Source organism: Bos indicus x Bos taurus, chromosome 11, assembly GCF_003369695.1.
Source record: "Bos indicus x Bos taurus breed Angus x Brahman F1 hybrid chromosome 11, Bos_hybrid_MaternalHap_v2.0, whole genome shotgun sequence".
Classification (NCBI taxonomy): Eukaryota; Metazoa; Chordata; class Mammalia; order Artiodactyla; family Bovidae; genus Bos; species Bos indicus x Bos taurus.
In genome coordinates, this window is record NC_040086.1 from 62,174,771 (window position 1) to 62,201,739 (window position 26,969).

General features: G+C 37.5%; 1 protein-coding gene across 2 annotated transcripts in view; it reads right to left on the bottom strand.

Annotated features, from left to right (window-relative positions):
* Positions 1-640: 640 nt before the first annotated feature.
* The window catches only part of PELI1 (pellino E3 ubiquitin protein ligase 1), a 56,552-nt gene continuing 30,223 nt past the window's right edge, over positions 641-26,969 (bottom strand). Inside the window, exons 1-7 of one of the 2 annotated variants that reach the window (XM_027555629.1) lie at positions 19,950-19,970; positions 15,805-15,944; positions 12,878-13,007; positions 6,660-6,761; positions 3,938-4,135; positions 3,662-3,850; positions 641-3,083 (exon numbers count right to left, since the gene is read on the bottom strand). In XM_027555629.1, coding sequence (XP_027411430.1) covers positions 2,517-3,083; positions 3,662-3,850; positions 3,938-4,135; positions 6,660-6,761; positions 12,878-13,007; positions 15,805-15,875 — 1,257 coding nt within the window. In that variant the 5' untranslated portion in view covers positions 15,876-15,944; positions 19,950-19,970 and the 3' untranslated portion in view covers positions 641-2,516. Of the gene's footprint in view, positions 3,084-3,661; positions 3,851-3,937; positions 4,136-6,659; positions 6,762-12,877; positions 13,008-15,804; positions 15,945-19,949; positions 19,971-26,969 lie in introns of those variants that run through there. The other variant, XM_027555627.1, reaches the window with a different exon arrangement.

Consider the following 26,969-nt stretch of genomic DNA (forward strand, 5'->3'; position numbering starts at 1 on the left):
AGATTTAGACAATAAGATCACTCTGATAAAAGAACTGAGCCATTCAGACTATCTTTCTTGAGAATGCATTTAGGACACCTAAACACAACTTTTTTCTTTTTGGTCAGAATACTGACATTCCCTTAATACAACTGAGTAAGTAAAAGTATTCCATTAGTCATTGGCAAAATGTCTAATAATTAAACTGCTTGAATAATTAAGATGCTTGAACAGAAAAACATATGACTAATGACTTAAATTATCTAAGTTTTCGTAACTTTAATTTGATAGAAAATGAACCAGATTTTTCCCAATTGATAGGAGGAAGTTCAGACACCTCAGGAAGAACATGAACCTTTTATGATTACTGAGGCACTGCTTAAACAGTCTAGTTATGCAACTTACTAAGAGCTATCTCTCTAGCAGGGTTTAACTTAGAAAAAGGCTGCAATTACTCAACCACTAAAGAAGCTCCTCTATTATCAGGGAAGAGATACTTTCCTAAGAGAACCAGAGAATAAAGACTTACATTACATGCAAACTCCTCACCTATTTCAAGTGAATATTTTTGGAGTGTGCATTGGTTTTGTCCATAAGTTTTCACTTCTGGTTTCCCATTCTAAGTTATGGAAAAATGAACTCACAGAAACAAATTCAAGTATCTATTTTGAAAAGTATTTACTTAGTTTGAATAAATTAATTGCAAATAAAAATTAGCTACAATATATAGCCTGAATAGAAATGACTAGAACAAATACAACACAGGACTTGATTTCCTTGCATTAGTCACAAAGCATGTGACAATCTAGAAAACTTCAAAATCAACTGTATTTCTTTGAAAAAGGAGTAACAGCAGTTACTGGTACATCACAACTAGTCAACTTATAATACAAGTTTCCTGACATGCATTTCCTGAGTGAACCCAAATGATCATTTTTTTAAAACAAGGAAATTTTGACAAGTTGAAGTAAAGTAAAATAGTTCATGGCTTCTAAGCAACAGGTTTTGTTTTTTAAAAACCAAAAGAAAATTCAGAACAGTATCATAACAGGATAAATTAAAGCTATGCTACCACATACAAAATCTTGCTATAGTCAATTAAATATAATACAACTTTTTGAACTAAAGGAAAGCAAATCAAAAGATTAAAAAAATGATTCTGTCTAACCTAAAAGTGTACTGATTTTTACAAGTGTCACAAAGGGTTTGATGTAGTGCAGCTGTCTATACTTTCCTTGTGGGTATTAAAAAAAAAAAAACAACGGGTGGGTGGGGGAAAGGGGGAGAAAATGTTTTCTTCATTCTGAAAGCAAAGAACTTCCTGGAATTAGAGAATAAACTGACCATGCAAGTATGTCCCTCCATTTGGCTGTCACTGGTGCTCACCTGCCAACCAAATACTTCCTTGAGTCACACTGTGGCAAATGTCCTTTTAGGACTCAAACCCACAGTTAAGGCTGGTCTGTTAAAATTTAAAAAAAAAAAAACAGAAGAGCACTGCTGTCATTCAACCCTTCAAATCTTTCTACGTTTCTTAACACCTGAATAAGTCCAAATACAGGATAGTTAATTCAGCATTCTTTTTCTAAAGGCAAATCAAGTCACTCTCCTTTCTTGTTAATTTATGCTTTTTCTCATGGGAATGATTTTTTTCTAGAAACAGTGAACAGATGAACCACAGTTTATATCTAAAAAATAAACTTGCCAAATGTTGCTGATACTAAAAACAGATTAGTTATTGTGGGAGAAAAATAGATTATCTAGATTAAATTGCATTTTCAAAGGAGCATATAAAATGTTTCTTAGCATTAAGTTTTTGTTATAGTACTATACTCGGAAGAAACATTAAGGAAAAAATTCTTTCCCAATTATCTTTAATGTGGTTAAAAACAAACACCTCTTACGTAATGGTAATTAATATGAATTTGTTTTTACAAAGTATTCTAATTTACCAAATTTCATATTTAGATGGGGTGGGGAGAGAGTCTCTCCTGTCCTTCTTCCTAACTCTGCAAATCCTTGAGCTACGCTTGCTAAACTACCATTCCCACCAGGAGAGTGAGACCATCGTTACCATGCTATTCTATCAGGAACATTCTAAGATATTTTCTATAATAAAGATAAATAGAAAAAAGTTAATATACATGTTGCTGTATTTTACAATTTTGCAACAAACTGTAAACTAACATAGTTTGAACCAACAGTACCCTCAGTTATACAAAACAATTTTTCAACACTGAGGATGGGTGATTCAAAAACACTAAAAGGAAGGCATCAAATTAGACTATGTCTTTTTCTCCTCAAAATATATTTTCAAAACTCAGAAATCAGAAGTCTGGTACTTTCGAAAATTCCTTTGCTTGAGTTTCCCAGATTTTTGCTCAGAAATTGCTACTATTTATTACAAATGTTTAAAAAAATTCTTCATCTTAATGCAAACGACCAGAGCAGAAAAACTGTGACGTGGACAACAGGTTGGAAAGCCCAGATCACTTAGCTTATAAATGTTTAATGTAGTCCTGGAGGACAACTGTCTGTTAGTCTAGAGGTCCTTGGAAAATAAGTCTGATGTAGCCTTGTTCACCAGCCAACTGATGTGCACAGAAGGGACAGGCGGCATGAAAAGTGTGAGTACCGTGAGGAAGCGGGATCTGGGACCAATAGGCAGTTGTCTTTTCTGAACACACATGCCCACATGGGCTGAACGCATGGGTTGGAGGGCCGGCGTCCACATAAAATCCAGCTTCACATCCAAGCCACAGAGGGACATAGGGACCAACAGACCTACACATGGGACACTCCCGATCCTTTCCGTCACGTTCTTCCTTGTTCCCCCAGTTATGATAGCCATGCACGTGGCCGCAGTGTAGGTACACCCACGGTTGTTTTTCATCAACGACATCTTTTCTCTTCATGCTGGGAAATGCTAGTGTGTTGAACCCGACAGGGCACTGAGGTCGCGCTGCATTGATTTCCTGTCTTAAAGCTTCTAAATGCTTCACGGTAGGAGTGTGGGAAAGGCCTTCTGCAGTACGCCACAGCAATGTTGCGCCACAGAGATCAATTAATGAGCCATCTTGTAACTGATTGGTTTCAATTTCCACCTAGAGGAAACAAGAATCAAAAAACACACATTCACCAGGGAGTTTTGGATTTTTACTTCAGAGTTTTGGTTTTACAAGCTCCTTACTCAAGAATCAAGATTTCCTCTGGTTGTTTATTGAAGAAACTTGAATGGCAGTCATGAAAAATACAGGTTTCAAAATCAAGGATAAAATATTGAACAGCAACATATCTTTTCAGAGTTGTAGTAAAGACAATTTATGATTAAACCATATGACTAATCAGTTAGCTTAATATTTCCAATTTGGTAAATATCTTGGTCAAAGATTTACAGATACAAGTAGAAAATACACAGAGTGTTGTTTAAATTGGGAAAGCTTAGGTTTTAAAATATATTAACAAAATATAAAAAAAGAATACATTTTTAGAGTGTCCTCATTGAAAAACTAGGATACTACCCTCCTCGTATAGTGTTTGGAAGTCAGAGCTTGATAGCCACACTTTGTACTTTGTATCAGCAAAAGATTTAATAGTTTTGGGGAATACGTAATGCATTCAGTCCAACTCACCCTATGAAGTCTACTGTAATTAAGTAAGAAGTTTACGTCTTAGTACTCACCATTTTCCCTCTCTGCTGAGCTGATCTGGTTTCACGCAGGCTAAACACATTTCCACACACTGATATTTCTCTCCATATTCCAGGTTTGGAGTCTTCTGTGAACCCATTGCGTGGATGCATAACAAGAACGCCATTAGTGGTCAGGCCATCCATCTGTCCATCTGATGTCTTCCATTTGGCAGCCTTCTCCTAGCAGGAAAAATAGCTTCTGTTTATTTGTAAACTGGGAAACTGAAGTGGTTGTGAAAGGCAACATTTAGGAAAAAAGCTTTTTACCCCAAGAAAGATGTTTTTTGATGAGTCAAATCCTGCAGCATAAATCCGTGCTGTAAAGGGGGGATTCCGTTCACATATGATTCTACAGGCAAATCTTGATATGGTGCTCTGCACTGACTGTGTATCAGAATTACTTTGACTTCCAGGAACTGTGTCAGTTACTACAAAATCAATGGGACTTTCAGTCGACCGGCCAATCTAAGAGAAAAAGAAATATCTATAAAACTACTGAAAGGAACACAGCGGAAAATTCCCTCAAAGGCACAAACAATAAGGTGAAATCATCAAGCCTCTGAAATTTCTAAAGCCCAAACTTATTATACTTAACTCTGGGGGTATCTATACCCTTGAAAACCAATCTCTCAGATTTCCTCTGATGTAGTAATCACTTAGAGCATAGAATTAAGTAGGAACTTGCTACCCAGAATATAGGAAACCCTCAGAGAATGAAGAGTTTAGGATGGCTGAAATTTCTAAGTGGGTGCAGATTTTAATTTTAACCCCTTGGGACAGAAATATGTCTACCACATATTACTCTAGTTTCCTTAACAGAACATAATAAACATAAAAATAAATATTCTATGATGACTCCAGGACATTACACTTATGAATACTGTTTATATTAAGCTGAAGTGCAGTGACGTCTTTGGGTGCTATAAAGGTGTAGAAGAACACTGATCCCTATGTTAAAACCTTACAAAGCCGTGCTTTGAGGTCTTATGTCTACTTCACAGATTTTCTCCTGTCTTTTCTGTCAGGCTGTCAACTTTCATTGCTTGCTGATGGGTATACTTGTTTCTGCAGCATACTCCTCCTTGAACCAGCTACTCTGAATTCTGCTTTGGGTTGAGAAATCAGATAATTGAACTTCAAAGAACAGTATTTCAAAAGGTTCTTGGTGATGGCCTAAGGGATTCTCTAGGGAGTTAGAGAAAAGGAATTTCAGTACATGGACTCTGTGGCATTTATTTTATATGCCTAAATGTCTTTTCTGTTTTCTTCCTGGTTCTTGGCCATAGTTTAAAGACAAGTTTCCTTGAACAGAGTTCTGCTGGATGAGGTGTCAGTGAAGTAAAAACATCTTCAAATGTACTAGCTAGTAAATTAATTAATTTCATTTTGAAAGATGAAAGTTGAAAAAATGAAATTGGTGGAAAAGACGTCAAAGGTGACAATTATCACAGGGTATTAAACATTTAGAAATCAGTTCATTAATGTATTTGTTATAAAGTAGTATCATAGGACTTCCCTGGTGGTTCAGTGGTTAAGAAGCCGCCTACCAATGCAGGGGACAGGTCTGACCCTTGGTCTGGGAGGATCCCACGTGTCATGGGACAACTAAGTCCAAGCACTGTAACTACTGAAGCCCACGAGCCTAGAGCCCGTGCTCTGTCACAAGAGAGGCCACCACAATGCGAAGCCTGCTCACTAACAGAGCTGCCCACTCACTGCCACTAGAGAAAGCCTGCTCGCAGCAATGAAGACCAGCACAGCCAAAAATAAACAACACTGAATAAGGAGCATCATCAAAAATAAAGTTGTTCTTGAGAAAAACTACTGACCCTTTATAAAGATGACAACTCTTAAGTTGTTCTTCGCCTAGTTGAGCTTTAAGAATTCCTTTTATCAACACACTTTCAGATAAAACTCTAGTGTTTTTATCCTGCCACTAAGTACAAAGACTTATTTAGTCTGGATAGTTTTAGGGGGAAATTTATTGATTAAAAAAATGTAACATTTGGATATTCCTTTCTTTATTTCTAAGAATACGATATCTAAAAAATATGGTCTTAAACCTTTGAAACTAAAAATATTTCCACTATTCTAAAAAATTCAGCATTCCATTAAGAGGGTTGAGTGTAAGGTGACTTTAAAGAAATATTTTGTTACTGGCTACAGCAAAGACATCTCCAGGCCTTTTTATCTTCATTTTATCTCATAAAGTTAAGAAAAACTGTAAAGTCATTGGGACAATAATTATAAGAACAACATTATTAGGCACTTTATATCCTATTTAAGTTTGTTTCAAAAAAGCCCAAGGCTTTACAAAAACCCAATAGTAAGAGAAACGATGTCATGAATATCAAGAATCTTGCTTATGTCTTTAAGGTTTGGCTTTTCTGTCACTGATTTATAAAACCATCAGTACTGGATTGGTACAAAGAATGAGAGAAATAAAAACTTACTATACCATTAGCTTTGAGCAAATATGTGCTGAGAAGAAAGTTTGACTTCACATATATGATATGAATAATTAGAAACTGTACTTTTAGTTGCCTAGAGAGGGAAAGTGAGAATAGCAAAAAAGATCATAAATGTGTATAAAATATCCCTTGGTTTCTTTTTTGGATAATAATTATTCTTACAGCTACCAATACTAGCAGCTAAGTGTTTACCAGGTACCTGGCACAGTTCTGAGTACTTCAGAGGGACTAACACATTCAAGCTTCCCAATAGTCATCTGAAGGAAGTTCTATTATCTCACTTTATAGGAGGAAACTGATGCAGAGAGTGGCTAAGTAATGTTTACCAGAAATTCTGATATCAGAGCCCATCTCTTACCCATGTTATGTGGACTTCTAGACATGGGGTTTAGAAATCAACATATATTTTAATGAAATGCATTAAGTGTGATAACCTTTAAGCTGACCACAGCGAAAGTCAATTACAACAGATTTTTAACTTTTGTTTTTTAAGAAAAAAAGTTGAGATGTTATAATACCTGAAACATATCAGTGTTGCTGTCATGAGTATATTCAACCACTACTGTCTGTGCTCGAGACAAGGTGTATGATATGCTATGCTGGTCCTTATTGCTTATTGCCTAAGAAAAAAAAAGATTAATAGCAAAAATTAGCAGGTACATCAATCTAAATAGATAACCATAATAGATAACCTTTTAAAAAAAAAAAAAATAGGGAGCTGTGCTCATTATACTATAACAATGTAATTGGAAAAAGAATCTGAGAAAGAAGAGATGCATATAAATGTATAACTGAATCACCCTGTTGTGCACCCAACACTAACACATTGTATTGGAGTATATGTACTCCAACATATAACAAAAGTTAAAAAAAAAATACCACTATACTGCTTCAAGGATAAGTCAAGTATTTTATAATTACAAAAGAAAACATCTCTTATGTCACTGCTGGTATTCATTTCACCTATACACAGACATATAAAAATATATATGTTAATACATAACCAAGGATATCATTGCTGCTATTTTGAATAAAATGTTTGATCAATTGCAAATAAGAAAAATAGAGGTTTTTATTCTTTCTTTAAAAAATGGTAATTTGTTTATTACATGTGTGACATATTTTCCCCCTGAAATTTAGAGATTAATAACTTGCATAACCTTTGCTGTGACAGTGGTTTCTTAGAGTGAGTGGAGTGCAGAAGAATTCAGGCAGACCTCATTTTATTATGCTTCACAGATACTGAATTTTTTATAAATTGAAGATTTGTGGCAACCCTGCATTGTCAGATGATGGTTAGCATTTAGCATTAAAAGTACTTTAAAATTAAGGGCTTTCCTGGTGGCTCAATGGTGGGAAATTCCATGGAGAGGGGAGCGTAGTAGGCTACAGCTGATGAGGTCGCAAGAGTTGGACACAGCTGAGTAACTTTCACGATGCTATTACTGCACACTTAGTGTGCTCAGTCACTCAGTCGTATCCAACTCTTTGTGACCGATGGACTGTAGCCCGCCTGCTCCTCTATCCATGGGATTCTCCAGGCAAGAATACTGGAGTGGGTTGCCATTCCCTTCTTCTGGGGATCTTCCCGACCCAAGGATCGAACCCGGGTCTCCTATAATGCAGGTGGATTCTTTACCATATGAGCCACCAGGGAAGCCTGTACACTTAGGAGACCACAGCATAGTGCAAACATAACTTTTATATATATATTAGGAAATGAAACCAGTTGTGATTTGCTTTATTGTAGTGGTCTGAAACTGATCCCAAAATATATCTGAGGTCTATCTGTGCACTGAAGCAATTACAGAGTAAAAACATAAGTTCAGTGTATTAAAAAAATTGTAAAATCTGAGTCTCCATTATAAGTATTTCAAGTTATAAGATACTTAAAGGAGAAAATACAAAATCTTGCAAGACAAGAGGAATCTTATTTAATAACTCAAAGAGGTTTAAAGTTAACAAATAAGCAGAGTTAACTGGTTTTCCTAGCCACTCTGTCACTCTATAGATGACAAGTACTTGCCATATGCTAGGCTAGATACAGAAAAATTCATAGAATGATTAAACATACCAAAGGAAATGGATATAATGCTTATGACTGTATTATTGACATATGCCAAACTAAAAACATTGCTAAAAAGAACTTCTCAGTTTTGTTTTCAGGCGTTTTCTATGCATATGAGTTGATGATAATATCAGAGGGGGGAAAACCTGCACAGAGGAAGTGGAAACAGCTTGTGTAAAAGAAACACAGAAAGACACAGAAGAATGATTATATGCAGCAAAGAGGCTAAATGAAAAAAAAACTTCCATAATTAGAACTTTGGTATTATGAAATTTTACTTGGTTTCAATTGGTAGCTAACCTGTAATATAAAGTCTTCATAGATTTAAGATAATTAAGACTGTGAAATTTTCAAATATACAAAAAGAATATACAAACACCTGGGTACTAAGTACCCAACTTTTATCGTTCTTACTAATACCATTTCTGCTTCTGATATTTTAAAAGAAATTAAACTGCAGATATAATGAAGGCTGCTTATATGTCCTTCCCTACTCCTGTCTCTGTAGAGGAACTGAACCTCAAGAGTACAGTTTAGGTCACTCCCATGCACTTTAACAGGCTTTACGACACACTGATGCATTCATAAACATGACAAAAATGGCTTTAAAGATTTAAAAACCTATAATTACTTTATCTCAACAATAAGCAGCTGACTTTTCAATGAAATAATTTTTTAGTACTTTGGCCATTAATTCTTAACGGCTAAAGGGATTTAAAAACACAGGTTTTGTGTACTTTGAGATTATAAGCTGTTTTTTTTTTAACTATGAGATCTACTCTGATTGAGAATACAGAGCTGTGTCAAGTTAAATTCTCACTGGATTGGAAGTCAGGGTTTAAGCACTCATCCCAGATGACTGCTAGACTAAACAGTTAGTTTTCTTCCTGACCTCATTACACACTCCTCCAAAATTGAAAAAGCAGAAAGTCAATCTTTGATCCCTAAGATTCTTGCTGCCTAGTAAAGATGAAAAGGAGCCAGCAATGAAACACGAGGAGTATGACAGTAAAAATACGAAGAGAAGTACACAACAGGAAATTACAGAAGTAAGACTTAGAAAGATTTGCCCTAGGATAGTAGTTCTTAACCAGAGGTAGTGTCAGCTGTATAAGGGGCATTTGGTGGCTGTGTTTGTTGGCCATCACAATGATTTGAGGGCTGAAATGGCATTCAGTGGGAAGGGACCAAGAATATTAGGTTGGTGCAAAAGTAATGGCTATTTGCATTGTTGAACTCTGCCTTTAATATTGGAATAAATTCCTAAATAAACGTGGCTATGTTATTATACATCATTTTAATGTGCATTTCTCACTTTATTTTTTTTGCTAATGACTTATTACTTGTTGTTTATATTTATTTTAGACTATAGAAATGATGCTAGATAAAAAGCAAATTTGAGCAATTTTTTATTCGAGCTCAAAACTGATCATAAGGTAGCAGAGACAACTTGTAACATCAACAATGCATCTGGCCCAGGAACTGCTAATGAACATACAGTGCAGTGGTGGTTCAAGAAGTTTTGCAAAGGAGACAAGCGCCTTGAAGATAAGGAGTGCAGTGGTTGGCTATCGGAAGTTGACAGTGACCAACTGAGAGCATCACTGAAGCTGATCCTCTTACAACTACACAAGAAATTGCCAAAGAATTCAACATCGACCATTCTATGGTCATTTGGCATTTGAAGCAAATTAGAAAGGTAAAAAATCTTGATAAGTGGGTGCCTAATGAGCTGACTGCAAATCAAAAAAATCATTTTGAAGTGACATCCTCTCTTATTCTACACAACAAACCATTTTTCAACCAGATTGTGACATGTGACGAAAAGTGGATTTTATACAACAACCGGCAATGATCAACTCAGTGGCTAGACTGAGAAGAAGCCCCAGAGCACTTCTCAAAGCCAAACTTGTGCCAAAAAAATGTCATGGTCACTGTTTGGTGGCCTGCTGCCCATCTGATCCACTATAGCTTCCAGAATTCTGGTGAAACCATTACATCTGAGAAGTATGTTCAGCAAATCAATGAGATGCACCAAAAACTGCAACACCTGTAGCCGGCAATGGTCAACAGCAAGGGCCCAATTCCTCTCCATGACAATGCCTGACCACACACTGCACAAACAATGCTTCAAAAGTTAAATGAATTGGGCTACGAAGTTCTGTCTCATCCACCATATTCATCTGATCTCTTGCCAACCAACTACCACTTCTTCAAGCATCTTGACAACTTTTGGCAGGGAAAACACTTTCACGACCAGGAGGCAGCAGAAAATGCTTTCCAAGAGTTCATGGAATCCTGAAGCACAGATTTTTATGCTACAGGAATAAACAAAATTATTTCTCATTGGCAAAAATGTGTTGACTATAATAGTTCCTATTTTGATTAATATAAAGATGTATTTGAGTGTACTTATAATGATTCAAAATTCAAGGTCCGAAACTGTAATAACTTTTGCACCACGAAGAGAGTGAAAAAGTTGGCTTAGAACTCAACATTCAGAAAAGGAAGATCATGGCATCTGGTCCCATCACTTCATGGCAAATAGATGGGGAAACAGTGGAAACAGTGTCAGACTTTATTTTTTTGGACTCCAAAATCACTGCAGAAGGTGACTGCAGCCATGAAATTAAAAGACGCTTACTCCTTGGAAGGAAAGTTATGACCAACCTAGATAGCATATTCAAAAGCAGAGACATTACTTTGCCAACAAAGGTCCGTCTAGTCAAGGCTATGGTTTTTCCAGTGGTCATGTATGGATGTGAGAGTTGGACTGTGAAGAAGGCTAAACGCTGAAGAATTGATGCTTTTGAACTGTGGTGTTGGAGAAAACTCTTGAGAGTCCTTTGGTCTGCAAGGAGATCCAACCAGTCCATTCTGAAGGAGATCAGCCCTGGGATTTCTTTGGAAGGAATGATGCTAAAACTGAAACTCCAGTACTTTGGCCACCTCATGCGAAGAGTTGACTCATTGGAAAACATTCTGATGCTGGGAGGGATTGGGGGCAGGAGGAGAAGGGGACAACAGAGGATGAGATGGCTGGATGGCATCACTGACTCGATGGACGTGAGTCTGAGTGAACTCCGGGAGTTGGTGATGGACAGGGAGGCCTGGCATGCTGCGATTCATGGGGTTGCAAAGAGTCAGACGCGACTGAACTGAACTGAATATTAAATATCCTGCAACAGGTGGGACAGTCCTACATAAAGAAGAATTGGCACACCCAAAATGCCAAGAGCACTTCAGTGGGGAAATACTGGAAAGAAGTTCCTCAGATCAATAAACCTTTCACTCTACCACCTGCTTATTATTTATCAGCACATCCCTTCTTTGCAAAAAAACAGAAAGAAACACGTAAAGAAAACTGTCACTTTTCTACATTCCCTGGCTCTTAAATAGTAAGAGAAGACTCCTTGAGGACTCTTGCTTAGACACCACACTGGATATAAAACAAAGCCAAAAGTCCAGGGACTGCAAATATGACTTGAAACAAGGCACTGTATGCCAATTTCTCTCTCATTTATTTTTAACCTACAAAAATATACCTCAGATGGTGTAATATTAATGTACATTCTGGGGTTGCTTAAAGATATAGGTATTTCCAGATGTAAAGAACTCTTTGTAATGTTTATTCATTCACCACAGTATCAAATTTAATCTGTGTTATAAAACTGGAAGTAGAAGAATACACAGGAAATTTAAGATCTGAAATGTCCCCTTATTGTCTATCACTCTAGGAAAAGCCCAAGTGCCCTGAAATGGTGGCCTAGCTTCTGGAAATTTTGGTTGGGAATAAAAACGGGGTTCAGTTCAGTTCAGTCGCTCAGTCGTGTCTGACTCTTTGCGACCCCATGAATCGCAGCACGCCAGGCCTCCCTGTCCATCACCAACTCCCGGAGTTCACCTAGACTCACGTCCATCGAGTCAGTGATGCCATCCAGCCATCTCATCCTCTGTCGTCCCCTTCTCCTCCTGCCCCCAATCCCTCCCAGCATTAGAGTCTTTTCCAATGAGTCAACTTTTCACATGAGGTGAAGCATGAAATAGGCCAGGAGACTGAGAAGTTGTGTTACAGACACAATTGGGTATTTGCTTTCACAGCTTTGATTTGATTTAATAATTAATGAAGGTCTACTGTATTTAAGGCACTATGCTACAATGCTGTGGGGGTCATAAAATAAAAAATAAAAACAAGAGCATCCATAAAATCTTTGATAAAGACCACTCAGTTAAAAAAATGATCTCATCCAAACATGTTTCTAGGCCCTGAATACATATATTCTGTACCACGCTCCTTGCCCAGCTCAGGGAGGTCCCTCGAGTAATAGCGGGAACGCACTACATCTCAGGGCAGTTCCACAATTCCAAATTCTAGATGAAGCCCTGTCCCCCCTCCACCCCAACTTTTTTTTTAATGACAAAAAAGGAATTATTTCCTTCTAATGGATTATTTCCTTCTCATGGATCCCAGTGTGTCATTAAAAAAAAAAGTCCTATGCCCTTTTAGATGGCATTTCTTTAGATATCCTATCTCCCAAGTGTCTTTTCCCATCCAAACAAAAGGAAACTTCTGGTATACAATGTGAAGGGTCTGCTAGAGAACATGAACAGCATATATAAGTCTTTCAATTTCTCCAAGTTAATTTACTTAGTGTTTGTTTGTGTTACCTTTGCAGCCTGAGGAGTACAAGCAACATGCACGGTGCTGGGCTTCACCCCATTTGCCTTAGGTCTTTTAAACAAAGCAAATCTACTTTTCCTCCTTCCTCTATCGCCGTTTGGAAGAGACCCATTATACCTGATGGGGGAGAAAAAAATTTAGATGATCTCATGAAAGAACCACACAATTCTAAAACAAATGCTTTACTTTGTCTTAGAGGATCAACCACTGATTAATTATCTATTAGTAGATTATAAGTGTCTGGAATTAACTTTTAGCGACTGCTGATCCCCAGACCAGCTGCCTGAGTGTGAAACAAAAAAGATTTTTTTCTGTCTACATCTGAAGTCACAGAGAAGTACCTTTTGGATTACACACAGATTTAAATTACTTGTATTTTTCTTCCCTCTTTTATTTAAGATAATCAAGAGCTGATTAATGGCATATCTGACTTCTTATGACTCATTCTATTTTTTTTAAAGGTGAATGTTTGCATGTGGTAATACAACCTTTAAAAGTACATATTTAAACAAATATGACGTTTAAAATAGAATCTCCTTTAATTATGAACCAAACACTTTATAAGTAACTGAACTTTTTAAATTAGGAATTTTTAGACTTGTTAGTCTCAGCTACTGGCTTGTACACATTCACATTAGTCAGTAAAACCTGTCCGACTGAGCATAAGTAAGTGGCCGTTAAACACGTTTGTTGCTCGGATCTTATGATCATTTCTCCATGATAACATAAACACGCTCTAAAGGTAAGCAAGTGAGCGAGGAGTGAACCAATAGGAAAAAGGTTCAAAACAAACATCTGGGTGTTAACTATGTACTAGGCACTAGTGGGTTCTGGGTGTTAACTATGTACTAGGCACTAGTGGGTTCTAGTTCACAAATCACTTTATTTTATCCATTCTCTCATAAAAACTGCAAGACCGGTATCACTTGCCACTGTTACAGGCTAGGAATTAAGTTATTCTTCAGAGGAACTGAGTCCCTCCATTATTTTCTGAAGGTCACACCAGTGACACTGGCAAAGCTAGAACTGGAATCTAGGTGCTTGCTGTGCTTTTTTTCATTCTTTACTGCTTTGCTGAGGCATGAACAGTAGCTTAATAATACTCTCTCCTCAAGTACTGTCCCCCTTATTGCGCAACAAACACCTTTGGTGTGATGGTTTCTTGTTTATAGCTGGTTAATCTGGGGGGAAACCGAGGCAAGGAATGGGTAGTTTTGAGGGTGGAGGAGACTGTGCTTATAAAATGGCCTACACTAGGGGCTGACAAGGAAGGGAAGGGAGTTTACTCAAAGGTTGTCAGATATAGAAATTACACTGAACAACCTTTATAAAATGTAAAACACACTGATTCTTCTGGCAAAAGCCCCTGCTAACCTTGCTAAAGGTTCATGGTAGTGCCCCTCAGCTAATACATACTGGATTTTGCTGCTTGGGACTGTGCTGCCCCCAGTCTCACACACTGAGGGCTCCTCACTGCCCCTTACTACTGTCTACCAGAGCTCGCCTCCTTCCTCTTTTGGACATATGCTCTCTATTCCTACACTGTGTTCCTGTAGCTCAGAGCTCTTTTCCAAATAGCACCAGCACAAAACTGACCACCTTATCCAGCCTGACTTCTCCTTCTAAAATGTTGAGAAGCAGCATTGTTTGCATTTTAATACATCAAGTGCCAGGTACAGAGACAACCATTTTATAAGGTTAACTGAGAAACCGCTGGGCTAAAAGAGCCAGTTTAAACCATATACTAAATTTCAAATTCTAAGTCTTCAGATGACTCAAATTTCCTACTGAAGAATTTAACTTTGAATAGCTTTTGGTGGTTAAAAATCTGTTATTAATACATCAAAATCTATGTGATTTTAAATTGTAATATTGTAGTTCCTATATTAAGTTTACAATCTTTTAAATTGTTTTTGAGAAAACAACATTTTCTTTAATCTCAAGGGACCTTAGTTGATCTTGTCTGTCATTTTACAGAAGAAGAAACTAAGGCCCAAAATGGTTAAGTGACTTGCCTAAGGCCACACAGCTAGCAGTGTTGGAAAAAGTACTGGAATTCAGGATTCCTGGCTTCCAGTTAAGCTCAGTAACACCATATTATTTCCCCAGTTTTTCTTACTTTCGTATCTGAAACAATGGCCACAGTCTCAGTTAAAGAAGAATTTGCACCAACCTGATTCTAAAATATGTTGTAAATGTCTAGAATTGTTTTTTAGGCAGGACAGAAGCAGTAGCGAGAAAGTAAATTTTACAATGTCTAGTTTCTGAGATCTCTAAGAAACAGACTAACATTGTGTCTCCATTTTGACACTGTGGCAAGTTTAGACTGGATAAACTGCAATAATGGAATCATTTATTCCTCAATCATAAGACTGTATGAGTTGAATGGATGAGATTACTTTTGAAGCAAACAAGTAGCAATGTCCTGGGCTTCAGAATCATCACACTGTCATGTCTATACAACTCTTTTAAGTACAGGACCAAACGCACAAAGCAGCATCTGTCTCAGAGGGCAAAGGAACAAATTAACACTAACCTACATGAAATGACCTAAGCAGAGGGGAGATTTTGGGTACAGTCAGCTGAGGCAAATTTTCTAAAAGATGACGTAGGGAAGACAAATGGACTGGCTATGTGACTTTAGACAAGTACATTTTTCACTTCATCTTTAAGAAGGTTTGTCCTTTCTAGGGGTGAGGGTGAGGCAGAGTTTATGGAGCATTTGAGTACTTACAAAGGATGGCATAAAAATGAGAATTAAAAGAATTTCTTAATTTGGTAATATAACTCTGTAGCTTTAAATACTCTTTGGAAATAGGCAGGATATAAATTCTAAAAAAAAGTGCATTTAACCAAGATTTTCAAGTTACCATATATCATTCAATTTTATGCTCATCAGATGGAGAAGTCTTACCCTAAGACAATGAGTTCACCATATTTTACTGGTGCTTTGGATGGATGATTTTCTTGATCAGGAGAAAACATGAGCTTGGCTGTCTTTCTCAAATCTTTGTTCACTGGTCAGGAGCCTTGGGACACCTTTTGCATTATTTCCTAGAGGGGAAAAGTTTTCATTAATAATTTGAACAATGAATTTCAGTTTAAGTAAAGATGTTCTTTTCTAAAAGTCCTTGTGAGCACAATATTATGAAAATTATCACATAATATATATAGTGTGTGACATTTCCCCCAATAATGGTTGTATAGTTGATATAACTGTTTAAACACATTAAAATGTAAATTTAGGAATGTTAACTTTACATTAAAAATGTAAATTCCAGTTCCAGGACGATGAGGAAGACATTATTTTCCCTATGATTTCTGCTAATTATAACCCAAAACCCTGAACACTATATATAAAGCAGAAGAAGACTCTGAAAAGTAGAGAGAAGGCAGAACAGCTAGGGGCCTTGGGGCCCATGGAATGACTTCGTGGCAAGTTCTTTGGGTTTTCTTTTTGCCTAATATCAATATATCCCAGATCTGAAGCTCAAGAATCTAGCAACCTGGAAATGCCAACTGGCAGAGAGAAAAACAAACACCTGACAAAATGCTGCTCTCTCTGGTCAAAAGAACAAGAAAACGCAGCCTTAGCAAGACAGAAAACTTGTGACAATAACTGCTCCACTGCAGCCAGCACCACAGAAAACACTGTGACCCCACCATCGCACTCACCAGCAGGAGCTGAGCGGTGAGCCCGGACATCCACCTCAGGAGGCCATGAGGCGGCCTGACCTCCCTCTGGGCTACCCTTGCCAGAGGCAGTGTCAGAACAGGCCAAGTGGAGAGCCGGCACAACCACCCTGTTGGCTGGCAACATGCCCCCTCCTCTGCCCAAGTGGTGTCAGTGGACAGCGCAGGGAGCCTAGGGTTCCATTCCAGTTCAGCAGGATCTTCTTCCCTCAGGGGTCAATGGAGGCCAAGCAGGGAACCTGGACTTCCATGTCCACCTAGTAGCAGTAAGAAGGCTCCCCGTACTCCCCTGACAGAGCAATGTGAGGAAAAGTCAGTGAAAATAGAAGGTCTGGATGATATTCAGAGTGTCCAAACGTACAACGAAAATGTCCAGCTTTCAAAAGAAAGCCACTTACTATATAAAGTACAAGACAGAATTAAAACAATGCAAAAAGATAATCAACAGGTGCCAGAAGTTTAGATGACAGAGACGTGAGAATTATCTAACAAAGATTTTAAATCAGTCATGATAAAAAATTTCAGTAATCAACTACAAACAAATTTGCGGCAAAGAGACAAACAAAAAATAGTCTCCACAAAGAAAGAGAAGATATGTAAAGTTCACTGGATGGGCTCAACCCAGAATGGAAGGTATGTAGGAAAGGAATGAGCTGGAAGACAGAAAGTACCCAGTCTGAACAACAGACAGGAAATTAGACTGGAAAAATACAGGAAGGAGCCTCATGGACCTGTGGGGCTACAAAACAGCCCATTTAATAACATTAGGATCACTGGAGTTCAGAATGAAAGGAGAAAGAACCGAGCTGAAAAAGCACTCAAACAATGACTGAAATGCAACAAATGTGAAAAGGGGAACAAAACCACAGATTCAGGAAGCTGAACAAACTCCACATAGGATAAAACCAAAGAAATCTATGCCAAGACACATGGTAATTAAACTTCTGACTTAAAGGCAAAGAAATTTTCTTGAAAGTAGCCAGAGAAGAACTAAACCTTACCTACAGGGGGAAAACAATGAATTTCTCACCAGAAACTACACAAGACAGAAGCAAGTGGCCTATTTTTTTCAGGTGCTGAAAGAAAGTAACTATCAACCAGATTCCAGCAAGAATGGAAAGAAAAATTAAGACATTCTCAGATGAGGAAAAATTAAGAGAATCTGTCACCAGCAGAGCTACTCTAATAGAATGGCTAGCAGGAATTCACTAAACAGAAAATAAATTTTTTAAAAAATAGTAACTTGGAACACCAGAAAAGAACAAAGAACATGGTAGTAAAATCAAGACTTCTTTTCACACAAACCTGTACATAAATGTTTATAGCAGCTTTATGCATAGTAGCCAAAAACTTGAATTAATCCAGATGTTCTTTACTGAGTGGATGATTAACCTGTGGTACATCCATACTACGGAATAGTTCTCACCAATAAAAAGGAATAAACTACTGGTACATGAAACATCATGGACAAATCTTTAGAGAATTATGCTGAATATAAAAATCTAAGCTCAGAAGGTTACATATATGATTTCTTTTATATAACACCCTTGAAATGACAAAATTACAGAAACAGAAATCAGATAAGTGGCTGCCAAAGGTTAAACTGGGGGTGGGAGCAGGGGGGAAGTGAATGCAACTACAAAAAAGCAACAGGAAGGCACCACAGTGGTGATGGAAATGGGCTATAGCCTTATCAGTGTCAGTATTCTATAAAACCGGAATACTGTGATATTGTGCTACAGTTTTACAACTACAGTTGCAAATAACAAGATCATCTGATCTACACTATGTCGTATATCAATATATGAATGTCTATCCCTTTTACTTCTCCCCTAAAGAAGCATTCCACTTTAAAAAGCTTAGATTTAACCAGGGGTTTTAAATGAACTCTTCTTAGACAATTAACGTACTGCCATCTAAACATGAAAACACTGCTGTGGCACACTTCTGACCAAGAACAGTAAGAATTAAAACTTCAATAACATGAATTAATTAAATTTAAAATTTAAATTAAGTTTTAATAACACTGTCCTGATTCAGATTCCTTTTTAGAGTTACTTTCTATTTTTAGGAAGTGGGGGGTTTTCATTTATAGCAGCAAAACATTTCCTTAAAAAGAACTTATTTAAAGAAGTCAATTTCAACAGTATTAAATAGGATTAGTAAGCACATAGATATGGCAAAAATCTGAAAATGATACATAAATGCCCATATTTGGCTGACACTAGTTTTTAGCATGGCTAACAAGTACTAACCTATGTTATAGTTCTAGTTCTCTTTGAATAAACCAATCTGTTTCCTCATCTCTAAAAATGAAGGGACTAAAGTAAAATGAAGAGAACGTCGGAGGTGAAAATATATGAGAAACCATCTGGTCCTAACATAAAAATTTACAAGTAATGTGCATACAGAACTATAGATTTAGTCCTATTGCCCCTATAGCAAAACAAGAACTAATTCTAGCTTTGACAAGGAATAAGAGTAGGGCTGGCATATACTTACCATTCTATATTTTCTAGAGCCTCTGGCCAAATTAGCCAAGAAAAACAATATGTTCCCAATTATGCTTACTTTGGTTAGATTCCTGAGAGGGTCTAATTTGAGATATTTATCAGATATCAAAATTTCAATCACAGGAACACACTGAAACTTGGTTTCTATTTTTGTATCTAATAATCAAAATCTCTAATAAGATACTTCAGTAGTAATGGTTATTTACGATCTTAAACAAGGCCCAGCAGCTAGATAGTAACTCTTGCATTCACTCTCTGTAGATAATCTGTGTTTTAAAAATCTGAATAATACACAGAATTCTTCGAAATCAATTCCTGAAGTCATAGTCCTGAGAACACGACACGCATATGTATGGAAGTGTATTCTAACACCTCAATCACAGACAGCACCTGGTGGTGTTCAGTTACGTTAGCTGGTCTGACCCCATATATTCAGTCCCATCCCAAAGTGACCCAGCAAAAAGAATAAGAAATAGCACCATTAAGTCTATATGAGACTGGAAAAAATGATAGAGAAAATCTTGCTAAGACAACAAGGCTGTTTCCTATAATATCTATTACTTCGAAGTCTGCTTGATCTGTGAAAATTAAGCATGCTGTTCTCATCAGCGGAGACCTTCCCAAGTTGAACAAATTTTAAAAGAAATACATTCTGGAACGCTATTTGTGTGTGGGGGGGGAGGGCAGGAAAAGATGAATAATTCGCCATAAAATACGTTTCTTAAGAGTCTCATTAATTTGACTGATACAACATTCTAATCATTTGTTCTTTAAAGGCCAGTGAAATACAATTGTTTTCTTATCAAGTGTTTGCAAAGGAAAAGACTTTCTAATATGTAATCGTCAGTTTTACCTTAAGAAGGAAAACTGGGGAACCAATCTCGGTCCAAATTGCTCCTTTAACATAACATTTTTCTTTTTCACACTGCACACAGCCTTTTTGCTTTCTACCTACTAAACACAAGTACGAAATTCCTGTCCTGAAAAATAAAAAGAAGCAAACACTAAGGGAGGGACAAAACAGACCTTAGGAATGTGTTTACATAATCTTTTGAACACTCCTATTTTGGTGGGCAAGAGAGTAGGCATAAGGGATGCTGGGTGGAGGCGGGGGGGGGGTGGGGGGGGGAGGAAAATGTTTTAAAATATGAAAATGTTATAATTTTTTTATGGTGAAAAATATAATGTGGATTGCATATGTTATCTCTGATGAAACAGAATTCCATCTCCACCAGCGTTCCCCTGTGGTTGATTTCAAAAGGATGATTCAAACAAAAGGAACTCTTTTCTTACGCTTGTGGTGGAGCCATTTTGTGAAAACAAATTAGCTGATGATTGGAGGGTGGTAAACTTGCAGCAGTTTCTTGCTAAGAGTGAAAAGTTAATCATCATCTTCCTTCTTTCACCATCAGCAGGATTAATAAGCAGCATTTTTCCATAAATGGAGAAAGGAGATAGGCAAAATAATGGTGTCAGCTGTAGGAGGATGAGGTTACTACTTTTCTTTCTGTTGGTGTCTTTTGGCTTCTCAGTAGAGCACTCAAAGAAGTGAAGGCCATGCTCCCCTTCTCAAGATACAGGGCACTTCTGGACAAACTCCCAGCCTTGCTTTTTAGGGTGGCCAAATGACATGCTGATAGTCTATCAGCTACAGTGATAACATAGTTTCATCCTGATGGGAAAGCAACTAACATCTTTCCCACAGATAGTGACTGTTCCCCTAAATTCGGGTTTCTCAACCCTGGCACTACTGACATTTTGACATGGGGAGTGGAGGGGGGAGATGGCCTGCACATTGTCAGAGGTTCAGCAGCACCCCTGAGAATGTCTCACCTTCCCACACTCCATCCCCCAACTTCCTTCCCACCCTTCGCCCTCAGAACCACTGAGAACAAACTGGAGATAACAATTTTTTTTAGGAGGAATTTCCCCTATTTTTGTCAAAGTACTTAGTACACAGTAAGGTATTTAATAAACATTTGCTTACTACCATAATCATACTGATGTCTTAAAATTTTTTTATTTTATTCGGCCACACCTCACAGCACGCAGGATCTTAGTCCCCTGACCAGGGATCAAACCCATGTCTCCTGCATTGGGAGTATGAGTCTTAACCACTGGTCTTAAGCCTTGTGTTAGGGAGAGCAATGGCTTTGAAGCTGCCGTTTCAGTATTTCATTAGACTTGATAAGAGTGGCTGGAATGAGAATGGGAGAACTATCATCTTATCTTGATGGTGATTAATTATTAATATTTCTGTGCATTAAAATATTTTAATATTTAGCAATCTCTCTCAACCTTCCTTCTTGCTTGAAGGAAAGAAACTGGAGTTGGGGTGGCCAAAGAAGTAGCTATAAGGCCAGTGCTTGGTAGCCTGACATTTTGTTGTTGCTTAGTCGCTCAGTTGTGTCTGACTCTGCAACCCCATGGACTGCAGCCTGCCAGGCTCCTCTGTCCATGGGATTTCCCAGGTAAGAATACTGGAGTGGGTTGCCATTTCCTTCTCCAGGGGATCTTCTCAACCCAAGAATCAAACCCATACCTCCTGCATTGGCAGATGGATTCTTTACCACTAAACCACCAGGGAAGCCCAGCCTGAGGTTTAGAGAAAGGCTAATCTGTGGAGGCCAGATAAGGAAATATCTTCTTGACCTAGGGGACCCAAACTCAGAGAAACTAAAAGCAGGCTTTGAAAAGCATAGGGGAATGCTTTTAAATCAAAAGGCATATCAATATCAATTGGAATCAAACTTAGATTAAGGTCTATCTTGCACTTGCACAGAAAGTTAATCAGCAAAGTGCTTTCTCACAGGATTAGGTTATTTGACCCTCACAACAGCCCTGTGAATCAGAGATGTCTTATTAACTCCATTTTCCAGACAGGGAACAGAAGTTGTCAGTCAGAAAGGCCAGTGACTGGTTTAAGGCCAAACAGGTAATATGTGACAGAGCTAGAACTGAAACCTACATATGAAACAAACACACATTAACTAATCTAATTTCTATCACAACTGTATCAAGTATAGTAATTTATCTCCACTTGATAAATGAGAAGACTGATGCTCCTAGAAGTTAAGCAGTAGTTCAGGTTTTTTGATACCACTGATCACACCCCAAACAAGGCTGGGTAGGGTTGATTCCTAAATATTAATAAGAGTAAGAGGCCATCAGGGGGCCATTTAGGAAAAGAGACTGTAAAGTAAAATAAACTCTAGACAAGTTACACTCCAGCAGAGACTAATAGCAACTATGCAATTATGACTAGGGCTTTTGGACATTATTTGAAATTCTGTCACTTCCTCAAAGCTCACTGTATTTGTCAACCCTGTTGCCTGGTAGTGACCAACAATAAAAACATCAGTAAATAAAGTGGACTTTGCTTTTTTAAAAAAATGAGGAGGGGAGAAAGAAATCAAAGGGGAAAAGCATGGTATTACACTAAGACAAATTCCTGGCACCATGAGGAAGAAAAACATATATATAAGAAGACAGCCCAGGCAGCATAGGGGCAGGTTTCATGCACTCCCAGAAAAGTGACAGCCAAGAGAAAACTGCAGGGCAGTATTCCTGACGGGGGTGGGGGTTTAAATACAACCTGTCCACCCCGCCCCAAAATGATCACTTAACTCCCCACGCCTATAAAATGTATTGTAAAGGACACAACTAAGGGCTCTTTTTTTTTTTTTAATTGTGTCTGCCCATGCTCGGCCTGTATTCAACTCTTTCAGCTTACCAAAGTGCCTAAAATGATAATACGCTTCTCAGGAAAGCAAGACCAGAAATTCCCCTAGATTTCACCACTAAAGTCTTGAAGAAAATTTTGCAGAACGCAGCAAATTCAGTGGGATTAGATAGCAATTCAGAACAAAAAACAACTGATACAATTATACTCATTGTAAACGCTATAGTTTCTTCAAGTCAGCAGGCAACCCATGCCTCTGCTACCCTTTTTTCTTAGTGTCCAACACTTTCCGGGTTCTGTGCCAAGCACTGTTCTAAATACTTTACATAAAACAACTGATTTAATCCCAGAACAACCTTGTGAGGTTCAACAGATAAGAAAGCCAAGGTTACAATTCAAACTCAAACCAGTACTCTGGATCAGCTGAAACAACTGAGTTTAAAATGAAAAGTAAGTGGGGGGTGGGGAGGAGAAAACTGCACTGGGAAACTAAACAAGCAAGAAAACCCTCCAACTCTTCCCACTATAATGTATCTAATAGTGAGAGTTTATATAAATGCTACTGCTCTAATACAGGACAAACTTCTATAATATTGACCAACCATCTGAAGTTTCTAGTAATTCAATCATTTTAAAGCTGAGTTCAAAAGTCCCTTGGATAAAATTTAAACTTGAAAAGAAAATGAATGAATGGATTTTTCTCAATCACTTTAAATCTATACCATCCTATGAAATTAAAAAATGGAATATGGAGTCCATGTTCCACAAAAAGTATTGTGTAATGATTGTTTTGGACAGTTAGATTGCTCCCAGAAATAGAATAACCTCGGTTTTCTCTAGTCCTTGTTTTTATTAAAACACTGACCAAATTACACGCATTTTAAAAAGGCCAATAACAGTCTCAAGTATCTCCTCCAAGATACTTATTGATTATGAAGTGGAAAACAGTAACTTACAGTGGGCGAAACCTGGCAGACACCAGCTTAACTAACTGATCAAGGTTAACATCTGCAATAAAATGTTTCGATATCGTGTATTCCCTGATTATGATGTATGAAAGCCACATCACTTTTGTGCTATGTTGCCAGAAAATGTGTGACCTCGATCTAATCAGGAGAACATATCAGACCAACCCAAACTGACAGTCTACAAAATAACTCTCAGCACTCAAAGTGCTAAGATCATGAAAGACAAGGAAAGGCTGAGAAACTCCCAGGTTGGAGATGAAGGAGATGAAGCAACTACACAGGATCAGGAATTGGATCCTGGAACAGAAAAAGGACAGTGGAAAACTGAAATTTGAATATGGCCTATAGTTTAGTGAATAGTGATATATTATTAATGTCAGTTTCCTGGTCTTGATAAATATACTCTGGTTATACAGATTGCTAACATTGTAAAAGACCCTGATGCTGGGAGGGATTGGGGGCAGGAGGAGAAGGGGGCGACAGAGGATGAGATGGCTGGATGGCATCACCGACTTGATGGACGTGAGTTTAAATGAACTCCAGGAGTTGGCGATGGACAGGGAGGCCTGACGTGCTGTGATTTATGGGGTCACAGAGAGTCAGACACAACTGAGCAACTGAACTGAACATTAGAGGAAATAAAGGGTATATGTAAACTAACTGAATTATTTTTCCGATTTTTCTCGAAGGCTAGATTTCAAAAAAAAAAGTAAAAAAAGAGAAGACAATAAAAATGGAAAACAAAATTTAATAAAAATTTTAAAACAAAAACTTTAATATAGAAATGAATTCAAGATTTAAAGTTTGCTTCCTTCCAGCCCTCTCACAACCTAAACGTGTTAAGAGTGTCACTTACGCTGGGCCTGTCAAGTCACAGCGTCCGGTCTCCTGTCCTGTCTCTGATGTGAAGCTGCCCCATTCACAGCCTCTTTAGTGAGGAAAGTTGTTACTACCAAGTGTGGCCATTCATTGGACTGAGTGATAATAACTGCACGTTAGTGATATATCCACACACTGATCTAAATTTGGCAGAATCATGCTTCATGGTTTTTTTTTTTTTTCAAAGTTATGACATAAGAGCAACTTTACTACTGAATGCTCTAGGAGGTTTCATTAGAAAACACTCTGTATATGGAATTATATCATAGCTTTTGATTTAACGCTATACTATACAATGACCTTAAACAGGATTTTAATTTGAGTTCTGAAGAGTTTATAAAAGGGAATAGAAAGAAGGATGGGAGAAAGAAGAGTTAGGAAGCAGCAGCCCTGGGTGATTTTTGACACATTTCATTTAGAATAAAATCCTGAAAAGCCAGAAAGTCAAATACTTTCCTAAATTATTAATTAATTATTTCATTGTGGATACTATTCTCTTCCAACAAGAGGAGGCACTTGCAAAGGACTAAGCTATGACAGGGTTCTCTAAGGCCAGCCCTAAGAACTCTGGCCCTTGATAGTCATGAGGGCTGGACCCAGGGTCTTTCATGAATTCTCAAAACTACAAACCAGTCCTATAACACACAATTCCCCAAAATGGGGACAACATTTTCCTCACCGCATAGGATTTGTCACCGGATCTAAATGAGAACAAAGCCGCACTGGGATTTGTTCTGTTGGGCCATCTCCTTGATTCACTCAAGTCACAGAATTTTGTCACAGAATTTTGAGTCTCTTAAAATTATTCACACTGTGAGAGTTAAACCAGCAATTTTCAAGGTCTTAATGTAATGTTAAAAAAAAAAAATCAAGTATTTGTAAAATGTACTCAGTTAGGCTAGATAATACTTGGTAATCTAAATAATATATCTAATAATATATAGTCTTGATAATACTTAATTTAAGGTAATGCTGCCTTATCACTTAATATTTGTTTTCTGAGATGCATCTTTATTTCTCAGTGTCTAAACATGTTTATGGTCTGCTCTTTGTGGATAACTCTGATACCATATATAAAGTTCTAGTTTTCTACTGCTCATAACACATAACAGGCCCTGAAATTAAAAATCTCAAAGATCATAAACATTTGTTTAGATACTGAGAAATAAAGATGCATCTCTGAGAAAACAAATATTAAGTGATAAGGCAGCATTACCATAAATTATTATCAAGGCCAACTTTATATTATTAGTTTTAAGGTTGAATGCTATATAAATGTTTTGCTTCTCAGTAGTGGAAAAAACTACATCTAAATCAAATTAGATTTAGTGTATGTACTTCCTGCTTTTGATGCTTTCGAATTACGGTGCTGGAGAAGACTTCTGAGAATCCTTTGGACAACAAGCAGACCAAACCGGTCAATCCTAAAGGAAAATCAACCCTGAATATTCATTGGAGGACTGATGCTGAAGCTGAAGCTCCAGTGCTTTGGCCACCTGTTGTGAAGAGCTGACACACTGGAAAATACTCTGATGCTGGGAAAGACTGAGGGCAGAAGAAGGGCCTGACAGGGGAGAAAATGGTTGGATGGCATCACTAACTCAATGGACATAAGAGTTTGAGCAAACTCTGGGAGATAGTCAAGGACAGGGAAGCCTGGAGTGTTGCAGTCCATGGGGTCGCAAAGAGCAGGACAAAACCTAGTGAATGAACAACAACAATTTCCTGCTCTTACAGGGAGTTGACTTTAACTCTTTTATAGTTTCACAATTTCATTATAAGCTCTATTAAAAAGGAATGGGAAAATAAAATGTGGTTGAAAATTCAAATAACAACTAAATCTCCAATATTTCTTCTAACAGTAAAGTCAGCTACCCACAGAGAGAAGTCATTATTAAAAGATGATGACTATTATAATCTCACTAATGAACAAAAATTTCATCTTATGATTTCTCTGTGGTTCATGAAAAGTTCTCAAAAGTAACAGCATCTGATCTTTCTTTGACCAAACCATGTTTTCCCCATAAATTTTTATAGCAGTAATTTAGAGACACTGTGTGTGGGAAGCTAAGAACATCTATTTTTTAGCACAATGAATATTTTAAATAACCCAGTATGGTGTTCCTAATTCTTTTCATTAGAAAAATAATACATACATGTAGCTGGGATATTTCTACAAATTTCCTCTTTCCACTCTGATTACCCAAGTAGGTAACTTATTAAGATCAATTTTTCTTCCTAATCTGCAACTTTTTTCTTGTCTTCTGCTGTACACATACCCAAGAGAGTGTATACGCCCCTCTCACAGATTAGAAAATCTGATAAAAAACGCACACACACTACT